We start from the raw sequence: 20720 nt of genomic DNA on the forward strand, positions 1-20720 counted from the left end.
GCAGGGTCAGGTCCGCGGGCGGAGCAGGAGCATCAGTCGGGCCCTCAGGGGACCTACGCGGCACCTCGGGAGATCCCTTCTGGAGGGTGTAGCGGTCCATGCTGTTAGACTGGTGGACTGCGCCACGTCGGGTCGATTTCACCTTTGCCCGATCTCCATCTTGCTTTGTGGACATGGTTCCAGTCCCACGGCCGTGCCAGGCACGTCGTAAAGGGCGGGCAAGCCGGTTCACGGGATCCGGGGGGGGGTCACCACAGGGCCACGGGGCAAGTCACAGCCGGCGGGTCGGCAGGGCACCCCAACGGGGCCACACTACCTCACAGTGCCCCGCGACCCAACCTCGCCGAGACAGCAAGGAGGGTGCAAAAGCGAAAGTGAAAGTGCGGGGTACGCGAGCCGCCGCGCCCAGCCCGCCGCTGTTGTTGACTTTGCCTCCGGATCACCCCACAACTCCAATCCGGGGTCCGGCGTGGAGAAGGCCGGAAATCTCAATCGGTGCTACCGCCGGAGTCCGAGGTCCAATTTGGAAGCGGAAAGCGGGTGCCACCTCAGCTCGGGCTCACCAACACAGTCCCCTCATCTAGGACAGGATATTGTCAGGATATATGTAGGAGGTCGCGGAGGTCCTCGGGAGCCTCGCACCTACGCGGCCATCTTGGTTGCGCGCTAGGCTCCTCCTCCCTCCATAGGTGTTTGATGGGTGCCCCCACCCCGCTTAATTTTTTATTTACATTGTTTACTTTATCGTGACACGCCATTAACTAGTCACCTTAGTCACACTCTGGTAGTGCCAGATACTGGCCCTACCAGAGTTTTGGGTATTTCACGTGTTAATGATAGGCTGATGAGGTAATAGTCAAGAAAAGAGTGAGTAGGTAATAACAGAAAGGGAATTGATAGAAGATTTAAAAACTCTCATTTGGTACCAATAAACTATAGACATTGGGAAGCTGGCTAGTCTGTTGGCAGGGGGAGATAATGTGCCTGAGGAACACAGTACCTCGAAAAGTAGGCAGAGGTGAAAAACAAGGAGGAGGAGGTGAAAAACAAGGAGGAGGAGGTGAAAAACAAGGAAGAGGAGGAGGAGGTGAAAAACAAGGAGGAGGAGGAGGTGAAAAAGGAGGAGGAGGTGAAAAAGGAGGAGGAGAAAAACGAGGAGGAGGAGGTGAAAAACAAGGAGGAGGAGTAAAACAAGGAAGAGGAGGAGGTGAAAAACAAGGAGGAGGAGGTGAAAAACAAGGAGGAGGAGGAGAAAAACAAGGAGGAGGAGGTGAAAAACAAGGAGGAGGAGGAGGAGGAGGTGAAAAACAAGGAGGTGGTGAAAAACAAGGAGGAGGAGGAGAAAACAAGGAGGAGGAGAAAAACAAGGAGGGGGTGAAAAAGGAGGAGGTGAAAAAGGAGGAGGAGAAAAACAAGGAGGAGGATGAGGTGAAAAACAAGGAGGAGGAGGTGAAAAGGAGGAGGAGGAGAAAAACAAGGAGGAAGTGAAAAAGGAGGAGTGAAAAAGGAGGAGGTGGTGGTGGGTGTGTGTGGCTCAGCTGGAAACTAAGGTGGATGTTCACAAACTCCATTTTGTAGCACGTAAAGCAGTACTACAGTATACTACAAAATTGTATTCACTAATTCAAGAGCAGATGTCTTTGCCTCCAGTCTCAACTATCTTTTCTATGCGTCGATCTCTGCATACGTAACCTTAAGTATACTATTTAAGTGTAAATTGGGGAGAGACTAGGAGGAATGGTAAGAAAATGGGGAATAATTATTATATAATGGAAAGGGTTTATAGAAATATAAGGCAGGGGTATAGGGTGGGGCATTCTAATACAAGCACACATCCTCAAAAGACCATTACTATTCGCAACTATTCACTTCTAAAGTTGCTAATGCCTTAAAGGTCACAAATCTGGAGTAAATGTATTCCAGACGAACTAAGTCTAGCATCACTCATGGGTACCCTACCACGCTTCTACAGAAAATAATGAAGGAAGGGAATGAAAATAACTCCGAAGGAAACAATGCTCAAATAATTACATTTTTTTATCTTTAAAAGAATATATCTATCTATATGTATCTATATATATCTACATCTATCTATATATTTATCTATATATCCTTAAAACTCCGACCTTCTCCCCAATTTTGCCAAGACAGGAACAGGACCAGGAGCACGGACCACAAAGCAGATGAATTAATTTATTTCACCAAAAAATAACCACCAGCATGATGCGTCTCAACCCCAAAGGGCCTTGATCACTTGACACAAAACACAGTACATGATTGGTTTAAATACCCTTGTGCATCATTTCCTCAAGTTTTTTTCTTTTTTTCTCTAAACTTTACTCTCTTTTGTGCTGTTTTTTTTACACATTTTTTTTAAACATTTAAAGTGACGAGTGCCTGGGCAGAAAATTGTGCAAGCAACGCATGTTTAAACATTATCACGGCATGTTGATCAATTTAGTACCAGCCAACATTTTACATTTGAATATGTAATACGTACAGATTGCGAGACATTCAGGTCTAAATATCTGTTTAACCTCAGCCCTGATACTATCAGACCACAAAAATTGTTTATACATTAAATATTAAATAAATATATAAATAAATAAATATCTATATATAAATATTTGTATTTAATATTGTTGCAAATATATGATAAAAAGCTATAAAAGTATCCCTCAAAGGGTACCATATTTCCAAGTATTAATACTTCATATTGGTATACCCTGAAAAAAGCCATCTAATGCTTTAAATGTTAATGCATAAAAGTACTTGCAATACTTGTCACAATATGTTAACTCGTATTTAAAAGTGCTATTGTGGTCGATTGGAAAATGTGCAATTGCTTCATACATTTTGTGTTTAGTTTAAATAACTTGCTTCTTTTTAGCACGGTTGCTCAGCCCTCGATTTGTGTGCAAATACCTAGTATGACAGCCACATCTAATTTACATAAAATCCCTTAAAAGTCTGTATAAAATATATGTGCAAAATAATTTGTGCAAAAACTATATATAGTTGGAAGTCAGCGACTACTTGGGTTTCTTTCAATTGGAATCAGAATGATTTGAATGTTCAACTTGATTAGATTTAGATAGTATGTGATTCTAGATAGTTCCTAGGTTCAGATATCAATTTATGCTATAATAGCTTTGCTCTGTTTGACTATCCCCTTTCAAAGGCAGGTGTAGAGTTCTTCAGTTACATTAAGGCCCCCAGGGGCCTTAGTGTCGAGCTCTAGTATGTAGCGTGTTTCTAGTTGCCTCAGTTTCTTCTCTCTATCACCCCCTCTTTTGTTGGGCGGGATGGTATCCACCCCAAAAAAAAAAAAATATATATATATATATATATATATATATATATATATATATATATATATATATATATATATATATATATATATATTCACTGAAAAAACCATAGGTTTCACACATGTTATAGTTAGCTGGACATTTTACTGATAAAAAACCAATGAAATTCCCCCGTTATAGTTACTGTAGGCAACTATAACTCACGCGACCGTAATCCTCTGCTGATGCTAATACTGTATTTAGACACTTATTTGCCCATGTCTTCTTCCATTAAATTTGAGCTATACATATATTACAAATATTTTTTTTTCATAAAGACACATATGTCATCAGCAGAGGATTACGGTCGCGTGAGTTATAGTTGCCTACAGTAACTATACCGGGGGAATTTCATTGGTTTTTTATCAGTAAAATGTCCAGCTAACTATAACATGTGTGAAACCTATGGTTTTTTCAGTGAATTTGCAAGGTTTTTTAAATGCTAATTCCTAACTATAACGTGTGCGAAACCTATGGTTTTTTCAGTGAATTTGTACGTTTTTTTAAATGCTAAGTTACTTTACGCCATTCGTGGCGTGCGCGCCCACTTAACGCAGTTCGTTCCGTGCGCGCACGGTGCGCTTCGCGCACCGTGCGCGCACAGTGAGCACGCGGTGCGCTTCGCGCACCGCGCGCCCACTTTACGCAGTTAGTGCCGTGCACGCACGGTGGGCACGCGGTGCGCTACGCGCACCGCGTGCCCACGTTACGCTAGATGAGCCATGTACGCACGATGCGCTTCGCGCACCGTGCGCACATGGAGGACATATTATGCGCTTCCTTGTGATAGGTAATCTGTCGAAATTTTTTGGGGAAATGCTGTGCTCAAATAGACCATGCACAAATGGTGGCCTTCGGCCACCATTTGCACACGGGGTGGAGAGAGTGTGGATTTTTTTTTTTAATAATTTTTTACCGTACGCGTACGGTAAGCGTACGGTAAGCGTAATCGGCGACATTTTCGAAAAATTTAAAATTACCGTTTTTTGCCTTGGGGGATCTTTGAAGACTCAACTAACATGGTTATGTGCATGGGCGCTGTCTAAACAACCCCTTTATATGTTTTTGGCATTTGTTTATTAGCTCCCCCCTCAGAGTGCGAGAGAGAAAATGGCGGCCGCCGCTTCCTGGTTTCGACCGATTCGAATGTTTACTAAGATCTAAGGGCCAATCAGAATCGCGCTCGCGCACGCCACCGTACGCGTACGGTAAGCGTACCGTAAGCGCACCGTAAGCTGGCTCAGATATATATATTGATTTAAAGGCTATTTTCTCAGAATCTACTGAACAGATTTACACCAAACCTACAAAAGGCACTTCCTTGACCTGAGGACTACCTCTCTGCCAAATTTCTAGTAATTCTGTTCAGCCGTTCGGGCTGTAGCCCTGTCTAAAGGTCCTATGGAAAAATGCATGGGAAAAACGCGTTTTGGGACCCCCCTTTTATCTCAGCCCCCGCTTGACGAATCCCCCCGAGACTTTCAGGGTAGGAGCGTAGCGTAGCGCCCCACCTATTTTGAAAATTTCGTGAGGATTCGTCGACCGGCGCCAAAGTTATTCAAAATAGAATGTTGCGGATTTCCTATGGAAACGTGGTCCTAACTATAACTACCTACTGGCGACCGCCAGTAGGTAATATATATATATATATATATATATATATATATATATATATATATATATATATATCTAGCAATGGGGTCAGGTTGGGTGCGGTGCTAAGTTGTTGCCAGTGCTCGCAGCGGGAACAGACCAATTCTCCGTACTGATACAATCCAAAGAGAAAAATTACCACTGCACTCCAAGTTTCCACAATAGCACAATTTTATTTACAGACCACAGCAAACACCAACGCGTTTCAACTCACATGAGTCTTGCTCACTCTCAGTAGGTCCTATTTTCATTTCACTTTTATAGCAATAAAGCATTCTGGGACACAGTTGCAAAAATTAAAAGAAATACTGGCACCAGAATACAAAGTGCTTAAGGCATTATTGACAGACATGATTGAATTGTGAAGTACTTGGTAGTATTTTACATTGAACTGATGTTGTAATCAACCAGAAAATCATATAGTCACAATAGAGCATAGGTGCTGTATGTGCAGTGATGATCCGAACATAAGACTGTATGTTGTAGTTACAAACATGCGCAAACAATATTGGCTAAGTGCCATACTATGGTCCAACCCAAATAGGGGGTGAGAAAAAAGGAGACAAACATAAAATCTAATTAGAGCCAGTTTTTCTTCCCCTCTTTGGATTGACTGGCATACTGACACACTGACAGACACAGACAAAGACACAGACACAGAGACACACACACACACACACACACAATATATATACATATATATATATATATATATAAAGTCTTTATCAAACTGAAAAAAATGTGTTAAACATTTATACTAGCCGTGTGATACTAATCAAATAAACATAAAACATACTTTAAAATTCTCGTAATTCGAGTGCCATCTTTCTCACATTATCTATCCATCTATCCATCTATCCATCCATCTATCTATCGTTAAAAACAAGCACATACTTGAGTGGTGGCAGGGATCTGCACCTATATGTGCAAATGTATTAGTAGTAACTTTACGCTGCCCTTCTACACCTAGGTGCCTATGGTGAAACCAAAAAAGTGTGCCATTAAATCTAGGTGCTGCACTAAATATACACAAATAAATATACCCATGTATATTCACCTTTGTGCCTAGGGCGCTACCATTTTTTCTAGAACTACGACTTAAGTAGAAATCTAGATGTGAGAGAACAGAGGAAAAAAGCAATAGGACAAGCCCCAGAACTGCAATCCTGCTATACCTTTTGCCACAGAGTGCCCCAGCACATCCTTGGGAAAATAATTTGCGGTAGAGAAAATATGGAGATTTACCTGTTTTTTTCTTGATTAAAACCAAAAATCTCTGAGACACATTGTCATTGAAAATTTTAGACCATGATGCTAGTGGCATTTATGTAAAAGATATATAAGGCAACATGGAAGGTAGAAGTCAAAAGGGTCAGGAGTTCTAAAACAAACTGCAAAACATAAAGGTGTTAACCCTATTTCTTCATGGCAATCAAAGACATATGTAAGGAAACCTGCTGAAAATAACAATGGATTCAAAGAATTCCCATCAGTAAAACTAACAAAACTAGACCAATGCATGCCAATATAAGTAGCATATGCCATTGCGATGGCTGTTATGCCTGTAATGTTAGCCACACTACCCCATAATAGAAACATAAGCTCTAGTCGAACAACTGGCACTGTTTCCTATAATTACAGTCATTAAAAACACAAAACATATAGCATTTATAAACATTCATCAGTCTCGCCAACATCTAGTAACTGCTGCCTTTCGAACAGCTGCTACACACCAGATACTGCCGTTAATGCACACACCGCCCTCCACATTTGATACATTCACCAACCCTCTGAGCTACAGCACAGAGATGCATCACTTCCTCCACACCGATACAATGCACCTAAACATTTCTAACTCATTTGCCACCATCCACAGATGTTTTATTTGGACACCAAAGTACCTTATAAACAATACATAAAAAAGGGTTAAAAACAAAACAGCATTTATAAATAATCACTAGCTCCACCCATATCTAATCAATGCATCCTTCTAGGAAACTGGTACACATCTGATATTGCTACTTACGCATATATCCACTCTCCATGTTTGACATACACAGCCATCCTCAGAGACAGAGCATAAAGAAACTTCACCTCCTCAACCCCACACCATGCTTGAACCCATTCAGGAATCTCCACAAACATCCTGTCATCTTCTCCATCTTCAACTAAAGGAAGTACGATACCTTGAAGCGTATTAGTGGATAGGGTATGCGAGGCATGTGCTGTGCTGGCTGCCAGTCTGCCATGCAGTGTATGGAAGGCACTGGGGTTTGAGATGATGGGAATTGTTGAGGAGTTGGAAACAATAGCAGAAACATCTGAGATGGAGCTGGACCTTGAGACAAAATAGAGAATGAAAAGTGGGTGCAATTTAGTAAACAAGGTGCATCGATCAGAGAAGGTGAATCATCAAATTGGTCATCAAGCAAGAAAATCTAGGTGCAATATGGTAGGCAGGGAATTTTAGAGACCTTAAAAAACATTGAAAGACTACATCAAAATCACTGGGAAAATGACATTCACAGTTAACAAGTCTGTAGAGTCCATAGCCAAACTGGGCACATAAGAGACACCGATGTTCCACAAGTTCCACATGTTCAGAATCACTGCAACTTTCATCTCACGTACAGCAGTCATATGTGCCATTTTTAAAGCTAATAGTGGTTCTGGGAATGAAGCTTCACAAGGTTAACATTTAAGCTAAATCTCTTTGCAGCCAAGCTAAATTTTCCTTGTGTACCTTTGAAGGCTTAGAGCTCCAGAACAAAATCTGCAGAATCTCCCTGGTCTTTATTTTGTTGATTTAATTGCTCACCCACATGGGGACCTTCCCAAAATGAGTTTGTTAGGGAAAATCAGTGGTATTAAATTAAGAATACAGTGCCTCGACTTCCTGTGCACTTAACAAAAATGTTACTTACTTTTTGGTGAACACATAATCTACCAGCAGATTCCTGATCTGAGGAATATCCTCCAGACATCAGACTGGATCCAGAAACTTTCGCCCCAGAAATAGTTCTGAGGCTCCACCAGGTGGTGCAAAGAGGCCTAAGCCACAACCTTGCCCACCAAGGATGTGACATCAGGTCATATAAGGCACAAACCAGCACAACAGTGTAAATTCCTGGTACATTTTCCACACCCCATTGAAATGTGCAGAGAGGAACCAAGACAGCATCTACATCAGCAGGGAATAGGGCATAGAATATTTTTGCATACTTTAGGATCATTCAGAAGAGAAAGCGAGAGAGCGGTGAAGAATCTGCAACAAAATTATTTATCCACCAGAACAATTGTTAACTGAAGGGAACTAACTTTTTCCTGTGAAGGATTGATCTTCTGCAACTTTCTAAGAATGAGTTCCAAAGCATACCCTTCAGGAGACGAGACTAAATAATGCTGATTAGCTAAGAAAATCATGCAGCACTGCTCTAGCAAAGTATTCATCACTGTGTGCTTGAGCTATAATGTGGTAGTGATTTGAAAACGTATGATGTCAGCTACAGGACAGCCCCTGGTGAGAGGCATGAAAGCAGTTATGGCCTTAGTGGATTGGGCACGAATGCCCTCTGGAGAACCTTTCTTAGTTAATTCAGAGTATATATTGAGAAAGAGGATTAGCCAACATAAAATGGCATTATTTGTCACTGTGTAGGGTTTTAGAATATCAGGAAGTTTGGCGCTCTGTCTAGTACGCGAAAGGTATGGAATGTTCAAGGTAAATACGGTGCTGCCAGGTCAGGGGAACTACCCTTAAACCCCTGTGTATGTGTGGGTGGGAGCCCACACAAATGAGGAGAAGCAAAGTCCTGGGCACACGTTCTGGGGTAATATACTTGGTATGTAAAGTCTCGTAACCTGAGGGAATAACCTGTGAGGTCGACACGGGTACATTTCTTATGGTTTCTGTTCCAAGTTTGTGGCTACCCACAAACTTGGAACAGAAGCGGAACCAGTGTCGAGACCACTTGCAGCACACACGTTGCAGGTTGAGGGCTAGAGTGGCTTACCCTCCCTCTACCGCGCTCACAGGCACTGGACTCCTGTGGATCACCAGTACTTGGGTTCATCCACCACTACTTTGCACATTTATTCACGCTTTTAATTGCATTGGCTTTAGACCAGCCGGGTCGGAATTATCACCGGCAGAGCGATAACACAGATTTTACACATCTTCCATTGCAGCCCTGAAGAAGTCAAGGGACTCGTTCCCTTTGTGACGAAACACGTGTTGGCTGGTTGTTTGTTTACAATAAGGAATAAAAGAAACCTAAGAAATATATACCCGTGTCGACCTCACAGGTTATTCCCTCAGGTTACGAGACTTTACAAACCCAGAACGTGTGCCCACGACTTTGCTTCTCATAAAATGGCATGCTAGTAACTGCCTTGCATTCCTGGCTCCAGCCAAGCCCATAAAGAGCCAGTAGTCAATGCAGTCCTACCGGGTACAGTCGATGCTACAGAATCCAGCACACCAGCGTTTCAGCCTTTGTAGCCAGTTCTCTATGGAGGAATGAGGCGTAGGGAAGAAGGGAGAAAGTGTAATGGACTGGTATGAGAAAATGGGGTTCTGTTGCCGCACCCCCCTCAACACTTTTTGCGTGGCCTTTGATGCAACTTTAACTGTAGAGTATTGGGTCCCTGCTGTCCAGGTTCCCAGTGCCAGTGTCCTTTCCCTAAAATCATATCCACAATTGGTACTCCCCCTACCTCTGTAAGCTCTTAGTAAGTGGTACCCTGGGTACCTAGGACCTAGAGACTGAAGAGGGTCCCCTGGGACCCCCTCACTAGGACCATGCCACTGCCCCTGCAACTGGCATGCCCCGTGAGGTGAAAGAATGACTGTCGACATGTCACACTGCCTGTGTACCATGCCAGCTAGGACTGCCTAGGTAAGTCACTCCTCTAGCAGGCCTTAACAGCCCTAAGGCAGAGTGCACTGTATCCCAGGAGTGGGCACATCTGCATGAGCAGATGTGCCCCTACAGTAGTAGGGTATATTCCCTAATATTGTAAGTGCCAGGGAAGCCATAGAAAGTACATGGGCTGGGTACTTGACAACGTGAGTTCCACATCACCATGATGTCTTCACTGAACCCAGGAGGGGTTGGTACCAAACAGCTCCTTGTAATAAATACACAATGATGACAGTGTGAAATTTAATAAAACATGTACTGAAAGAGCACCTCCGAGGTGCCCCTTGAAAACCTACCAACCCTGGTGTGGTCACGGACTGATGTTAGGCAGCCTGCCACACACAGACATGTTTTTGGAACCCAAGGTGGACAGCCTCTGCTCTCTGGGACCAGAACCAATGCACATCCAGGGCAGCCCTGTCAAATCCCCTCCCCCAGGATGGGCCAGTGCTCGAGAGGGAAGCTTCAAAGGTCTGCTGCCTTTGTAATGCTAGCAGCAGAGGCAGCCCAGTGTTTTAACCCCCCCCCCACTTTGGGTGGGAGAGAACTGGTGGGATAACTCAAAAGAATAGGAGTTGTACCCACATCTGCCAACCCCACCCCTAAGAGAGGCGTGGTGAAGCACAACTTTCAGTCCCTGCCATCTTGAAGATGGGAGACCCCAGACCTAGAAACCAGATCTGCTATTTAGTAAGAAGCAAGAAGACACCCTGCAACAGAAGCCAGAAGACGGCAACTGCCTTGGCCCCAGCCCTACCGGCCTGTCTCCTGCTTCGACAAAACCTGCGACCTGTCTTGCAGCTCAACCTCCAAAACCCCTGGGAGAACTGTTGCCTTCAATAAAGACTCCAATCTCCAGAGGACAGCGGACCTGTCCGGACGAAACAGAGTCCAAAGACTCCAGATCTAAGTGGATCTGTGATGCCAGCCCACTCTGCACCTGACGCCCAGGGCCCGAGTCCGAGTAGCTCACCTGTGCAGAGAAGTCTCACCGGCGATCCTGACCTCGTGTATAGCGTTGGCTGATCTCTCCTGCCCTCCACGACGGCACCTGCAGTGTGAATCCAGAGGCTCCCCATGACCGCGACTAGCTCCAGTAAGAAGATTCTGACGTCCAAAGGCACCCATGCACCAAAGCCCCTGGGCCTTGGTAAGCTGAACCGATGACGGTGCCCCTATGACCCCCTACATCCCAACTTAGCTCTGCTGTCGTTGGTCTTCCTCCTGCAACCTCCAGTGCCACGCCTGCAGCCTCTTCCCCATCAGAAAAATCCTCAGTGAAAAGCATTGGGCACCGACATCGAATTTTCATCCTGCACCCGGCCGCCACTGCGCCACTGGTGTTGTATGTTTGGTGCTGCTTTGTGACCCCCCCCCCCCGTGCCAACCCCCACAGCTTTGCCCCTGCAACTGATTTATTTACCTACAAGTAGCATGGCCTCAGGCACCCCCTGTCTCCATTGGAAAGCATTGGTTCAAACTCCAATTTTGACCTCTGCACCCGGCTGCCCCCAGCTTTCTACAACTGGCCCATGTGGAAGGCAGATAGCACCTCAGGTGGCGATGATGGGGAAGTACCTAGGACCAACTTTTCCAGGTAAAATACTGTGAAAGGAGAACAAACTGAGAAGACCTGAATTTCTCCGACCTTAGGAGCTGAGGTAATTGCCACCAGGAAGACAATTTTCAGAGTGAGAAGCTGAACTGGGCAACTGCACCAGCTCAAAAGCGGATGCCATTAGAAAAGCCAAGACAATATTAAATTCCCACAGAGGTACAATGAAAGGAATGGGAGGGAACAAATAAAGCAAACCCTTAAAAAAACTCAATATTCCTGATCTAAACAAAGATGACTGGTTAGGGAGACGTTTGAAGGTGCATAGCACAGCTAAAAAACCTTTTACAGTAACTCCTGCCAAGCCCTGCTGGACAAGAGATGGTGCGAATTGCAGAACATCAGGCAAGCATGACATAAAATGATTAAGGCCTTCCGGGTTACCCCAGTGAACAAACGTCTTGCAGCGTCCCACATAATGGGATTTTGCAGTGGGTTTACTGGAAACCAAGTTGAGGCTCGCACCTTCAGGTGGAAGGCAAAAGGACTCTAGCTGACACAGCTCACCTTCCGTGTGTTTAGCCACAGCTTTTAGGGATTGGGTTGGAGGACCTGACCATTCTGCTGCGAGAATAGGTCCACCATGTTCCGGACAATACGAGCAATTTAAATGTGGAGTGCCAGCATATCAGAGTACTAGGTCATCCTCACCCAAACTGGGGTGATCAGACTCAGTTGTGCTCACTCTTCCCTCACCATACTCCAGAACTTTAACAGAAGTGGAACCAGTGGGAATGAGTATAGCTGGTCCTGCTACAAACTCAATTTAGGGCATATCTATGGGATCTATTCAGAGGGACGTGAAAAACACCAAAACTGAAGACAATTCCTTTTCTTAGCTTTGGCAAAGTGATCCACATATGGATCCCCCAATCTGGAGAAGATGATGTTCTTCAATTCAGGTTGCAGCTCCCACAAGAGGTGCTCCAAAAAGGGAAAGCATGTTAAGGGAGCCTGCAAGGTGTGCTGCTACTGGGAAGATTTCCTGCAGCTAAGTTAATTGCCACGGACTGGCATTTTGTGTAATTTTACATAATGCTTTGGTCATTTTGCACAATTTCCACAAAGGAAATTTTGGCCAAGCTTATTAGAAACCTCAGCATTATCTCCTGAATATCCACAATCTCCTAAGGAGTATGAAAGACCTTCATGATTGTCATGTCCAACACTGCCCCTGTAAAAGTTACCCTCTGCGTGGGAGTGAGATGAGATTTCTGGGCATGGCCCATAAATCCCAAGTCATGGAGTGGAGTAATATTGTGCTTAAGACGCTCCTTAACCAGTTATTTGTCTAATACTGTTCTGCATTGCCATAGCCAATGGAAAGGTGTTATTCTAAAGGATGATAGTGCGGATAAGAAACAACAACAAAACTAGTTCTAAAACATAACTGGGATACCAGAAAAAAAGTGTTATAACATTTGTGCACATGATGTTTTGTTGTCTGCTGAACGCAAATGTTTACCCAAACTACTTCATTCTAGGAATTAATGGGAAGAGTGCTAACATGCAAAACAAATTATTTGCAGACGAATTTCTTTTTTTTTTTTTAAAGCAAACTTTTTATTGGAATTTTCAACAATACATCGTGCACTGTCCCTCAGGCAGTTGCGCCACAATTGTTCTGCCCACCCAGTGTGTTACTCTACCCACTCACATAATCCCACCAAATATGTCGAGATATCCACCTTTGGTGTACATCAGCATTCAACCACAAACCAGAAAGGAAAGCAACTCCAAATCTATCAACAGACAGAGACTGCAGTGTGTGCTACAGAGTGTTGCTGTGTGTAACATGGGGGACCCCTGTGTTTGGGAACGGTCAATACGAGATGGCCACACCAGGTGTGTTTGTCGCTCAGTACACTCTTGGGTGATGTGAATGGGCCCTTATTTGCTGCCCCCAGCGAAAGTACGCCCTTCCACCCAGGCGTCATCCCAGTTGGCCAGAATCCAGCCAGGCTGAGTCCCTTGTGCCCACCGCCCCATGGTTCAGAGACTACTAACTACCTATCTCTGCATTCCTCCATGGACCAGAAATCTTATGGAAAACAGGTGCGACTCCAGCATCTGGCTATGTCACGTCTTGTTATCCTGAGAGACACATTGCAGAGTAGCAGTGTACACCTCTCCAGAATCTAGTCACCCTATGTGCCCAGGGCCACTAATTGTAGGGTGAGCTCTACTGTCCTGTTTTCACCTCTGACAGTCTATTCCCCATCCCTTCCCAGTAAGTCTGTATAACAGGACAACCCCAGATGGTATGCAGTAGCGTACTCATTGACTAAATACATGTTCAACAGCATCTGGTAAATATGTATACTTTTCTTTACTAAGACACTTTTATATTTTGCATAGTGTTGGGATTTATAAGGTATAAATATAGGGGATAGGAACTTACTTTGCAGCAGATAGAAGGCCAGTGAGTTCCTTAGCCACGGATGGGGTTTGCCCAATGGTGACAGTGAGGGGCTTCACAGTAGTACCAGAAGGAAACACAGGAGATGATTCAGCACGAGAAGCTGCTAGAAAACAGTAAATAAAGTTAAATATTACTACAACCCACCGCCTACACTACAGACCCACTATGTAACTGGGTGAGAAGGGATTTAGAGTGCAGATTCTATTACATGACCCCCTCGGTCCAGTCAAATTCTTTTCAATAGCAAAATCATAGATTCTAATTTAGGCATGCATAACACACACCTCACGTGGTCACCAGTGTCTCTTCTCCACTGAAGATTATCACCACAACAATTTATAGCATGAAAATGTCCACTTTATAGCTGTAGTGTCTCACCTTCTTTTGGAGTTGATGTCCCTGTGCTATCTCCGTGTGAGACAATGGTGACTTTGATTTTTGCACGTTTGGAGTGTTTGCTGTTTAGGGTTGGACTTGGGGTCTGACGCCTCTTCAACATGGCCCGGACATCATCTTTCTCTGGTCCATCTGAGTGCTCACTAGACACTGGCACTAAAGACAGAGCACCCATGTTATGGCGCAAGTCATTGTTTCCACATTAAAGAAAATAATATTCTGCCATTAAAATCATTCTTTGACAATTTTCCCTGCCTAACGACCTCCTCCTTAAACCCTCTCACTGGTATATTTTCATTAACAAAAACCCGTGCAGGATCATTAATGTACCTTGACAGCACAGTGATACTCAGGTTAATAGAACTCTCATGAACAGAACACTGAACTGAGGTACACCATCATTAACACACCACTCTTACAGAAATAATCTTTCATTTACATCACGTTGAGGAAAAGTATTTGTTACCAGACAGCTATACTAAGATACCCACTCAATAACCTATCACTGCACAAAGATATGCAGCACCTTTATATTTCAATACTCCCTCATTAACACCACACTATACAGTGTGCCGAAATCTTTAACAACACTACAGTGGGATACTCTCTTGTTCACACACCACTATACATCGAGCCTCCATATTATAGCTTTATAGCACGTCGTAGCAGGCAATACCGGGCATTAATGGCCCGGTCCAGCGTTTGAGGAGGGCCTTTAACAGGGGTTAACAGGGGAGTGGGCCATTAATGGATGGTATAGCACAGCTACGGCAGACTATAAAGCTATTAGAACATTCCGCTCCATAAGAGCAGAATGTTCTAATTAGTAAAACACAGGCCTCACAGACCCAAGGGGGTTGAAATCCCCTCGGCTCTGAAGCCTTTGTTAACAGCTGTTGCTTTGAATGTTCTACAACTAACAGCCATGTGCAGGGCCACAGTGGTTAGCTTTTGAACATTCACAGCAAATGCTGTGAAAAAGGGATGTAGTCAGCCCCTGGTTCTCCTCGGCTTGGCCGAACTGCTTTTTGTAGTTCAGCCAAGCCAGGGAAACCCAGGAGCTTAGCAGCATTCACCTTTCTCTCCATCTGAAGCCCTAGTACCACTGAGCTACAGGAGGGGTGGGGAGGGGGTGAAGGCTATGTGTCTTCTCCTGCAGGGCCTCTGCCTTTTTTTTCCTCTGCCCAAGTAATATATTTTCGAGAGGCTGGGGAAAGAGAAAGGCAAAGGTTGTGTATTAGGACACTGAAATGTTGAGGGCAGCGGGCCTATACCAGTTCAGATAGGCTGCTGCTGCTCCACTGTCTTCAACATTCCAATGTTCTAATTAACATTATTACACAAGGACACCCTTGTGATTAGAGTACTAAGCAGGGATACTTCTTCATTAACATTACTACATGTTGATACTCCTTCACTGGCAATTCAACAAATTAGTAATCCTTTTATTACATTACCACAGAGGGATCCCTCTTCATTACCACACTGGGATACTCCACACCCCATTACCATAACTAAATAGGGAATAACCCTCATTAAAACTTTCACATAAGGAAAACTCATTTTGGTGCATTACCACTAAGCAATCCTCTCAATAGTTAAAAGAATTTTAACAGCGCCCCTAGTCATTTGTTTCCTTTATCTGATGGGAATATTTGCCAATGAACGTCACTGAAGGAAAATGTTATTTATCAAGTACGGATCTGTACGTGGATTGTAGTGCTGTAGATTCACATGCTGTGCGTACTCCTGCCATCTAGTGTGTGCAAGTTGTTTTTCTTTGAAGAAGTCTTTCAAGCCACAAGGTACTGTGATGACTCCTCTTGCTGGTAATGCGCATGGTCATCGACTCAATTGTTAGACTGCTTTCCCCGCATGGCAGGTGAGGATAGAAAGTGGACTAAAGCGATGCATAGAGAGATGTCCATCAAAAGAAAGAGGAAAGTGAGATAGAAAGATCACTGCAAAGGCCATAGGCACCCGTGGAGGAGGGTAGGCGCATGTGAATCTACAGCACTACAAGCAACAAACAGATGCTTACTGGGTAAGTAACATTTTCTGTTTGAGGCATGTGTGGCTGTAGTTACACATGCTGTGCAAAGACCATAAAGCAGTCCCCCCAGAAGCGGTGGCTAGCCTGTGGGATTTGCAGTAGACTGAAAATGTGTACGGAGTTCTGCTAGACAACCTTGGCTTGTTAGTGGGCCAGCACATCCACACAATAATGTTTTGTAACAGTATATGGTGTTGTACAGGTAGCTGCTCTACAGATGTTAGCTATTTGAATATTAACCAGTAACGCCACAGAGGGTCCTCCCCCCACGAGCAGAGTGGGCTCTAGGAGGAATGGAAAGGTTCTTTTAACTTTAGCATAGCACGTCTAGATTCACCTAATGATCCATCTTGCAATGCCGTATTTTGATAGGGCCTTCCATATGTGGGATTTTGAGAAAGTAAAGAGCTGATGTGTTTTCTAAAACGGTTTAGACCTGTCAGTGCAGTAAGTGAGGGCTCACTTAATATCCAAAGTATAGAGAGCCCGTTCTGCAACTGTGTCAGGTTGCGAGCAAAAAACAGGAAGCTCAATGGATTAATTAAGCTGGAACCAGGACACCTGCTTAGGATGGAATCTAGGGTTGGTGCAGAGGACAACCCTATCCCTGTGTATTTGGAAGAAAGGTTCTTCTAAGGTTAGTGCCTGAAGCTCACTGACAAGCCTCAGTGAAGTGATGGCAACCGGAAATGCTACCTTCTAGGAGAGAAACTGGAGGAGGCAGGAGTGGAGGGGCTCAAACATGAGCCTTGAGTCTCGTCAGTACAATATTTAGGATCCATATTGTGGCTGGTGGGAACAGAGGAAGAATAACACTCTTGAGACCCTCCATAAAAACTTTTAATAACTGGAATTTTGAAGAGGGAGATGTGTTGCCTGTTCTGAGGATAGGCGGCTACAGCAACTAGTTGTAGTCATATGGAAGTGAAAGCTAAACCACAGGTCAGCAAGTGAAGTAGGTAGTAGGAAAAATCCTGCACTTTGCCTGCTAAAGGGTCAATCTTTTTTGAATGACAGTAGTAGACAAACTTCTTCCATTTGCCAGAATAAGTGGCACAAGTAGTAGGCCTGCATGCTTCTTTGAGAAGGCTAATGCATTCTGGTGGAAGATTAAGGTACCCACATTCTAGGACTTCAGGAGCCAGATCGCAAGATTGAGAGACCTAGGGTCTGGGTGCGTGATTTATCCATGTTTCTGCAGAAGAAAGTCCAGTCTGTTGGGGAGCCTTTCGTGCGGAACCACAGAGAGTTTGAGAAGATTGGAGTGCCAGGGTTGGCAGGCCCATGTGAGGGCCACCAGAATGAGGGTGAGAGACATCTGCTGAAGCCTCCAAACCACAAACAGAAGTAGCGGAAGGAGAGCAAAAGCATAGGCAAATATCCCTGACCAACTCATCCATCCATAGTGGACTGTCCCTGGACTGTGGGAATGTGGAGGTGAAGGTTGGGCATTTGGCTTTTTATGCCGTGGCAAGAAGGTCTATCTCTGGGAGTCCCCAAATGACAGAAGTACTGGAGGAGGACTTGCGGGTGGGGTTCCCACTCGTGGACTTGTTGCCGCATCCTGCTGAGAAGGTCGGTAAAGTTGTTGGCCACACCCGGAAGGCATTCAGCTAGGAGATGGATCTTGTGGAGGCGAGCCAACAGCAAAATGCTCTGGTCTAGGTAAGAGAGCTGGGGAGATCAGGGGCTGACTTGCTTCTGTAGATAATACATAGCTGTGATGCTGCCCGTTTTGATGAGGACTACCTTGCCAGTTAAGTGGGGAAGGAAAGATTTCAAGGTGAACAGATAGTAGCTCCAGGTAATTGATGTAGAGAACCTGTTGACGGGGTGCTCACTGGCCTTGGACGGTCAGGTCCTGTAAGTGTGCACTCCATCCCGTAGGGGAAGAGTCCATTGTAATGGTCTGCTGCAGAACTGGGTTAAGAAAAGGCCACTCCTTCGACAGGGTGTTGGTGTTCCACGATTGCAGACAGTGACAAGTGTTGCCGCCGATCAACACCAGATTGTCTAAATGACCCTCTGCTTGGGACCACTGATGAGCTAAGCACTCCTGAAACGTATTCTGGCAGCGTTTGGATAAGCCATGCCAACTTCTGAGTTGAGGATTTCCCCCAAACAGGGCTGTATCTGGAGGGGTTGGAGATACAGTTTTGTTGCGTTGATGGTAAAGTCTACCTGATGAAGGAGGTTTATTGTGACCTGGCGTATGTTAGCTGCAGTTTTGACAGCTCTTGATGAGCCAGTTGCCCAGATAAGGAAAGGCATGGATGCTCTGTCTCCACAAATGAGCTGACACCATTGCAAGGCACTTGGTGAACACCATGGATGCAGTGGTGAACCCGAATCGAAGCACCTTGAACTGGTAATGCTCTCTGTTGACTATAAACCTGAGATCCCAGTGATATGCTGGATGTATAGGATGTGGCCTAACTGCTAGAGCGGTCAACCTCGGAGCTGGGGAACCGGATTCTAGTCTCAGGAGGGACACTCAACATCCTGTGATTCTGGGCAAATCACTTAATCTCCCCGAGCCTAACAAAAATTATTATGTCTGCCTGTAACGCAACTGGTGTTAATGTAAAGCGCTCGGATACCTTCGGATCTAGTTTGCTTTATATAAAACTCTGCCAAAAAAATGTGGAAATAAGTGTCCTTCAGGTCAAGAGTGGCCATGAAGACGCCTTGTTGTTGTAGCAGTGGGATGGCATCCTGAAGAATAGCCATGTGGAATTGCTCTGAAAGAATGTATTCGTTTAGGGGCCTGAGGTCCAGAATTGGTCAGAGGGAACAGTATTTTTTGGGGGATGAAGAAGTACAGAAAGCATACTCCCATGCCCTGCTGTTGATGGGGGACAGGTTTTATGGCCTCTTTGATAAAGACCACTTGGATCTCTTCCCAGAGTAGCTTTTGGTGTTTTGGGGAGAGTCTGTGCTTGTGAGGTGGAATGACAGGGGGCATAAAAATGAGCTCACAACAATAACCAGTTGGATAATACCCAACACCCACTGTTCGGAGGGGACGTTCTACCAAGTGGGAAAGACACTTTGAAGGTGCCCCAGACAGGTGTTGTGTGATTGGGAGTAGGAGAGACTCATCAGGGCTTCGTGGTGGATAGAAGCTGCTGGGAGAGGAGGAGTGCTGTGGATGCTAGTAAGGCGTGGAGGACTCAGGCGAGGTGGTCTTTGAGCCTTAAGGGTAGGGAGTGTGACTAAAGGAGCCATGAGGAGCAGGTATCTGAAGGGCGTCCATTGCTTTCACCGTCTCTTTATCATTCTTTATCTTTTCTAACACCTGGTAAACCTGCGACCTGAAAAGATGTTGACCATCGAATAGCCGGTTGAGCAAGTTTTGCTGGCCTTTCAGCTTCAAGCGGATATATATAAAAGGAGCCTCCCCAATGCCCCCCCCAGTGAGGTGACTCCTGAGGTGTATAAGGAGAAGAGCCACCCAGAGAAGTGGGTGGGGAAGGTGACCACTGTGGAGCAGGGGGAGGTGGTGGGAGAGTAACGGGAATTTGGCTAGTAACCTTGTCCACTTTCTTGCGGTGCTTGGGTGAAAGTGACAAGTCCAAGGCTAGCTCGAGCAGCAGATCCCGGAGGGCGGGTGATAATCCGGCCTGTGAAGATATGAATCAAGTGACTCTGCCGGGTGGTGATCTCCTCTTGGAGTTTATGGAGGATCAGCTTCACAGCACCCAAGTGGTGGCTGGTTTGGTGGCTGGCACCGAGACTCTGCTCTGATGCCAATTTCGATTTAGAAGTCAAATGCCCAAGCTTCACCTCCACATTCCCACAGTCCAGGGTCACGGGCAGCGCTGAAGCAGTCGGCCTCAATGGTTTCTTTGGCACGAGCCAGAGCTGGGGATGGCATCCAAAAGTGGTGGTCAGCGCTGACCATGGCCCGAAGGCCATGGTCTTTTGCTCCAGAGCGACTGGACGACCTATAGAAATGGGCTGCTCAGCTTGCGCGCAGTGTCAAGGGGATGGGAGTCCTGTACTCACTGCTGGCTGCAATGGCAGAAGAGCTTCAAATTCCAGATCAGAGCCAGAGCTTTCATGGGGGAAAAAAACATCCTCATCTGCTGATGACAGTTGTGGGTGGTTGTTCCCCTTGATGTCCTCGGGCCAAAGAGGTCTGGGGTGTCGTCTCCACTCCTACGTGACATTGAGCTCAACGGCCACGGAGGATTTTCTTAGAGCGGAAGGAGCGGCAGACGCTTCAGGCTGCCTCATTGCATTCGGGAGACAGACACAAATTCCAGACCTGATGGGTGTCGGTGCGAGGGTGTTTCGCATAACAGCG

The 20720-nt window shown here is 45.2% G+C and overlaps 1 protein-coding gene across 8 annotated transcripts in view; it reads right to left on the reverse strand.

Annotated features, from left to right (window-relative positions):
- Window positions 1-20720, reverse strand: part of KANSL3 (KAT8 regulatory NSL complex subunit 3) — a 596819-nt gene that overhangs the window by 240577 nt on the left and 335522 nt on the right. For 4 of the 8 annotated variants that reach the window (XM_085634440.1, XM_085634436.1, XM_085634434.1 and 1 more), the window contains 3 exons: window positions 14341-14514; window positions 13942-14065; window positions 7190-7341 (listed from right to left, as the gene is read on the reverse strand). In XM_085634440.1, the coding sequence (XP_085490566.1) occupies window positions 7190-7341; window positions 13942-14065; window positions 14341-14514 (450 nt within the window). The remainder of the gene's footprint in view (window positions 1-7189; window positions 7342-13941; window positions 14066-14340; window positions 14515-20720) is intronic. The other 4 variants (XM_085634437.1, XM_085634435.1, XM_085634441.1 and 1 more) reach the window with 1 other exon arrangement.

The sequence above is a fragment of the Triturus cristatus genome, chromosome 11 (genome assembly GCF_964204655.1).
Source record: "Triturus cristatus chromosome 11, aTriCri1.1, whole genome shotgun sequence".
Classification (NCBI taxonomy): domain Eukaryota; kingdom Metazoa; phylum Chordata; class Amphibia; order Caudata; family Salamandridae; genus Triturus; species Triturus cristatus.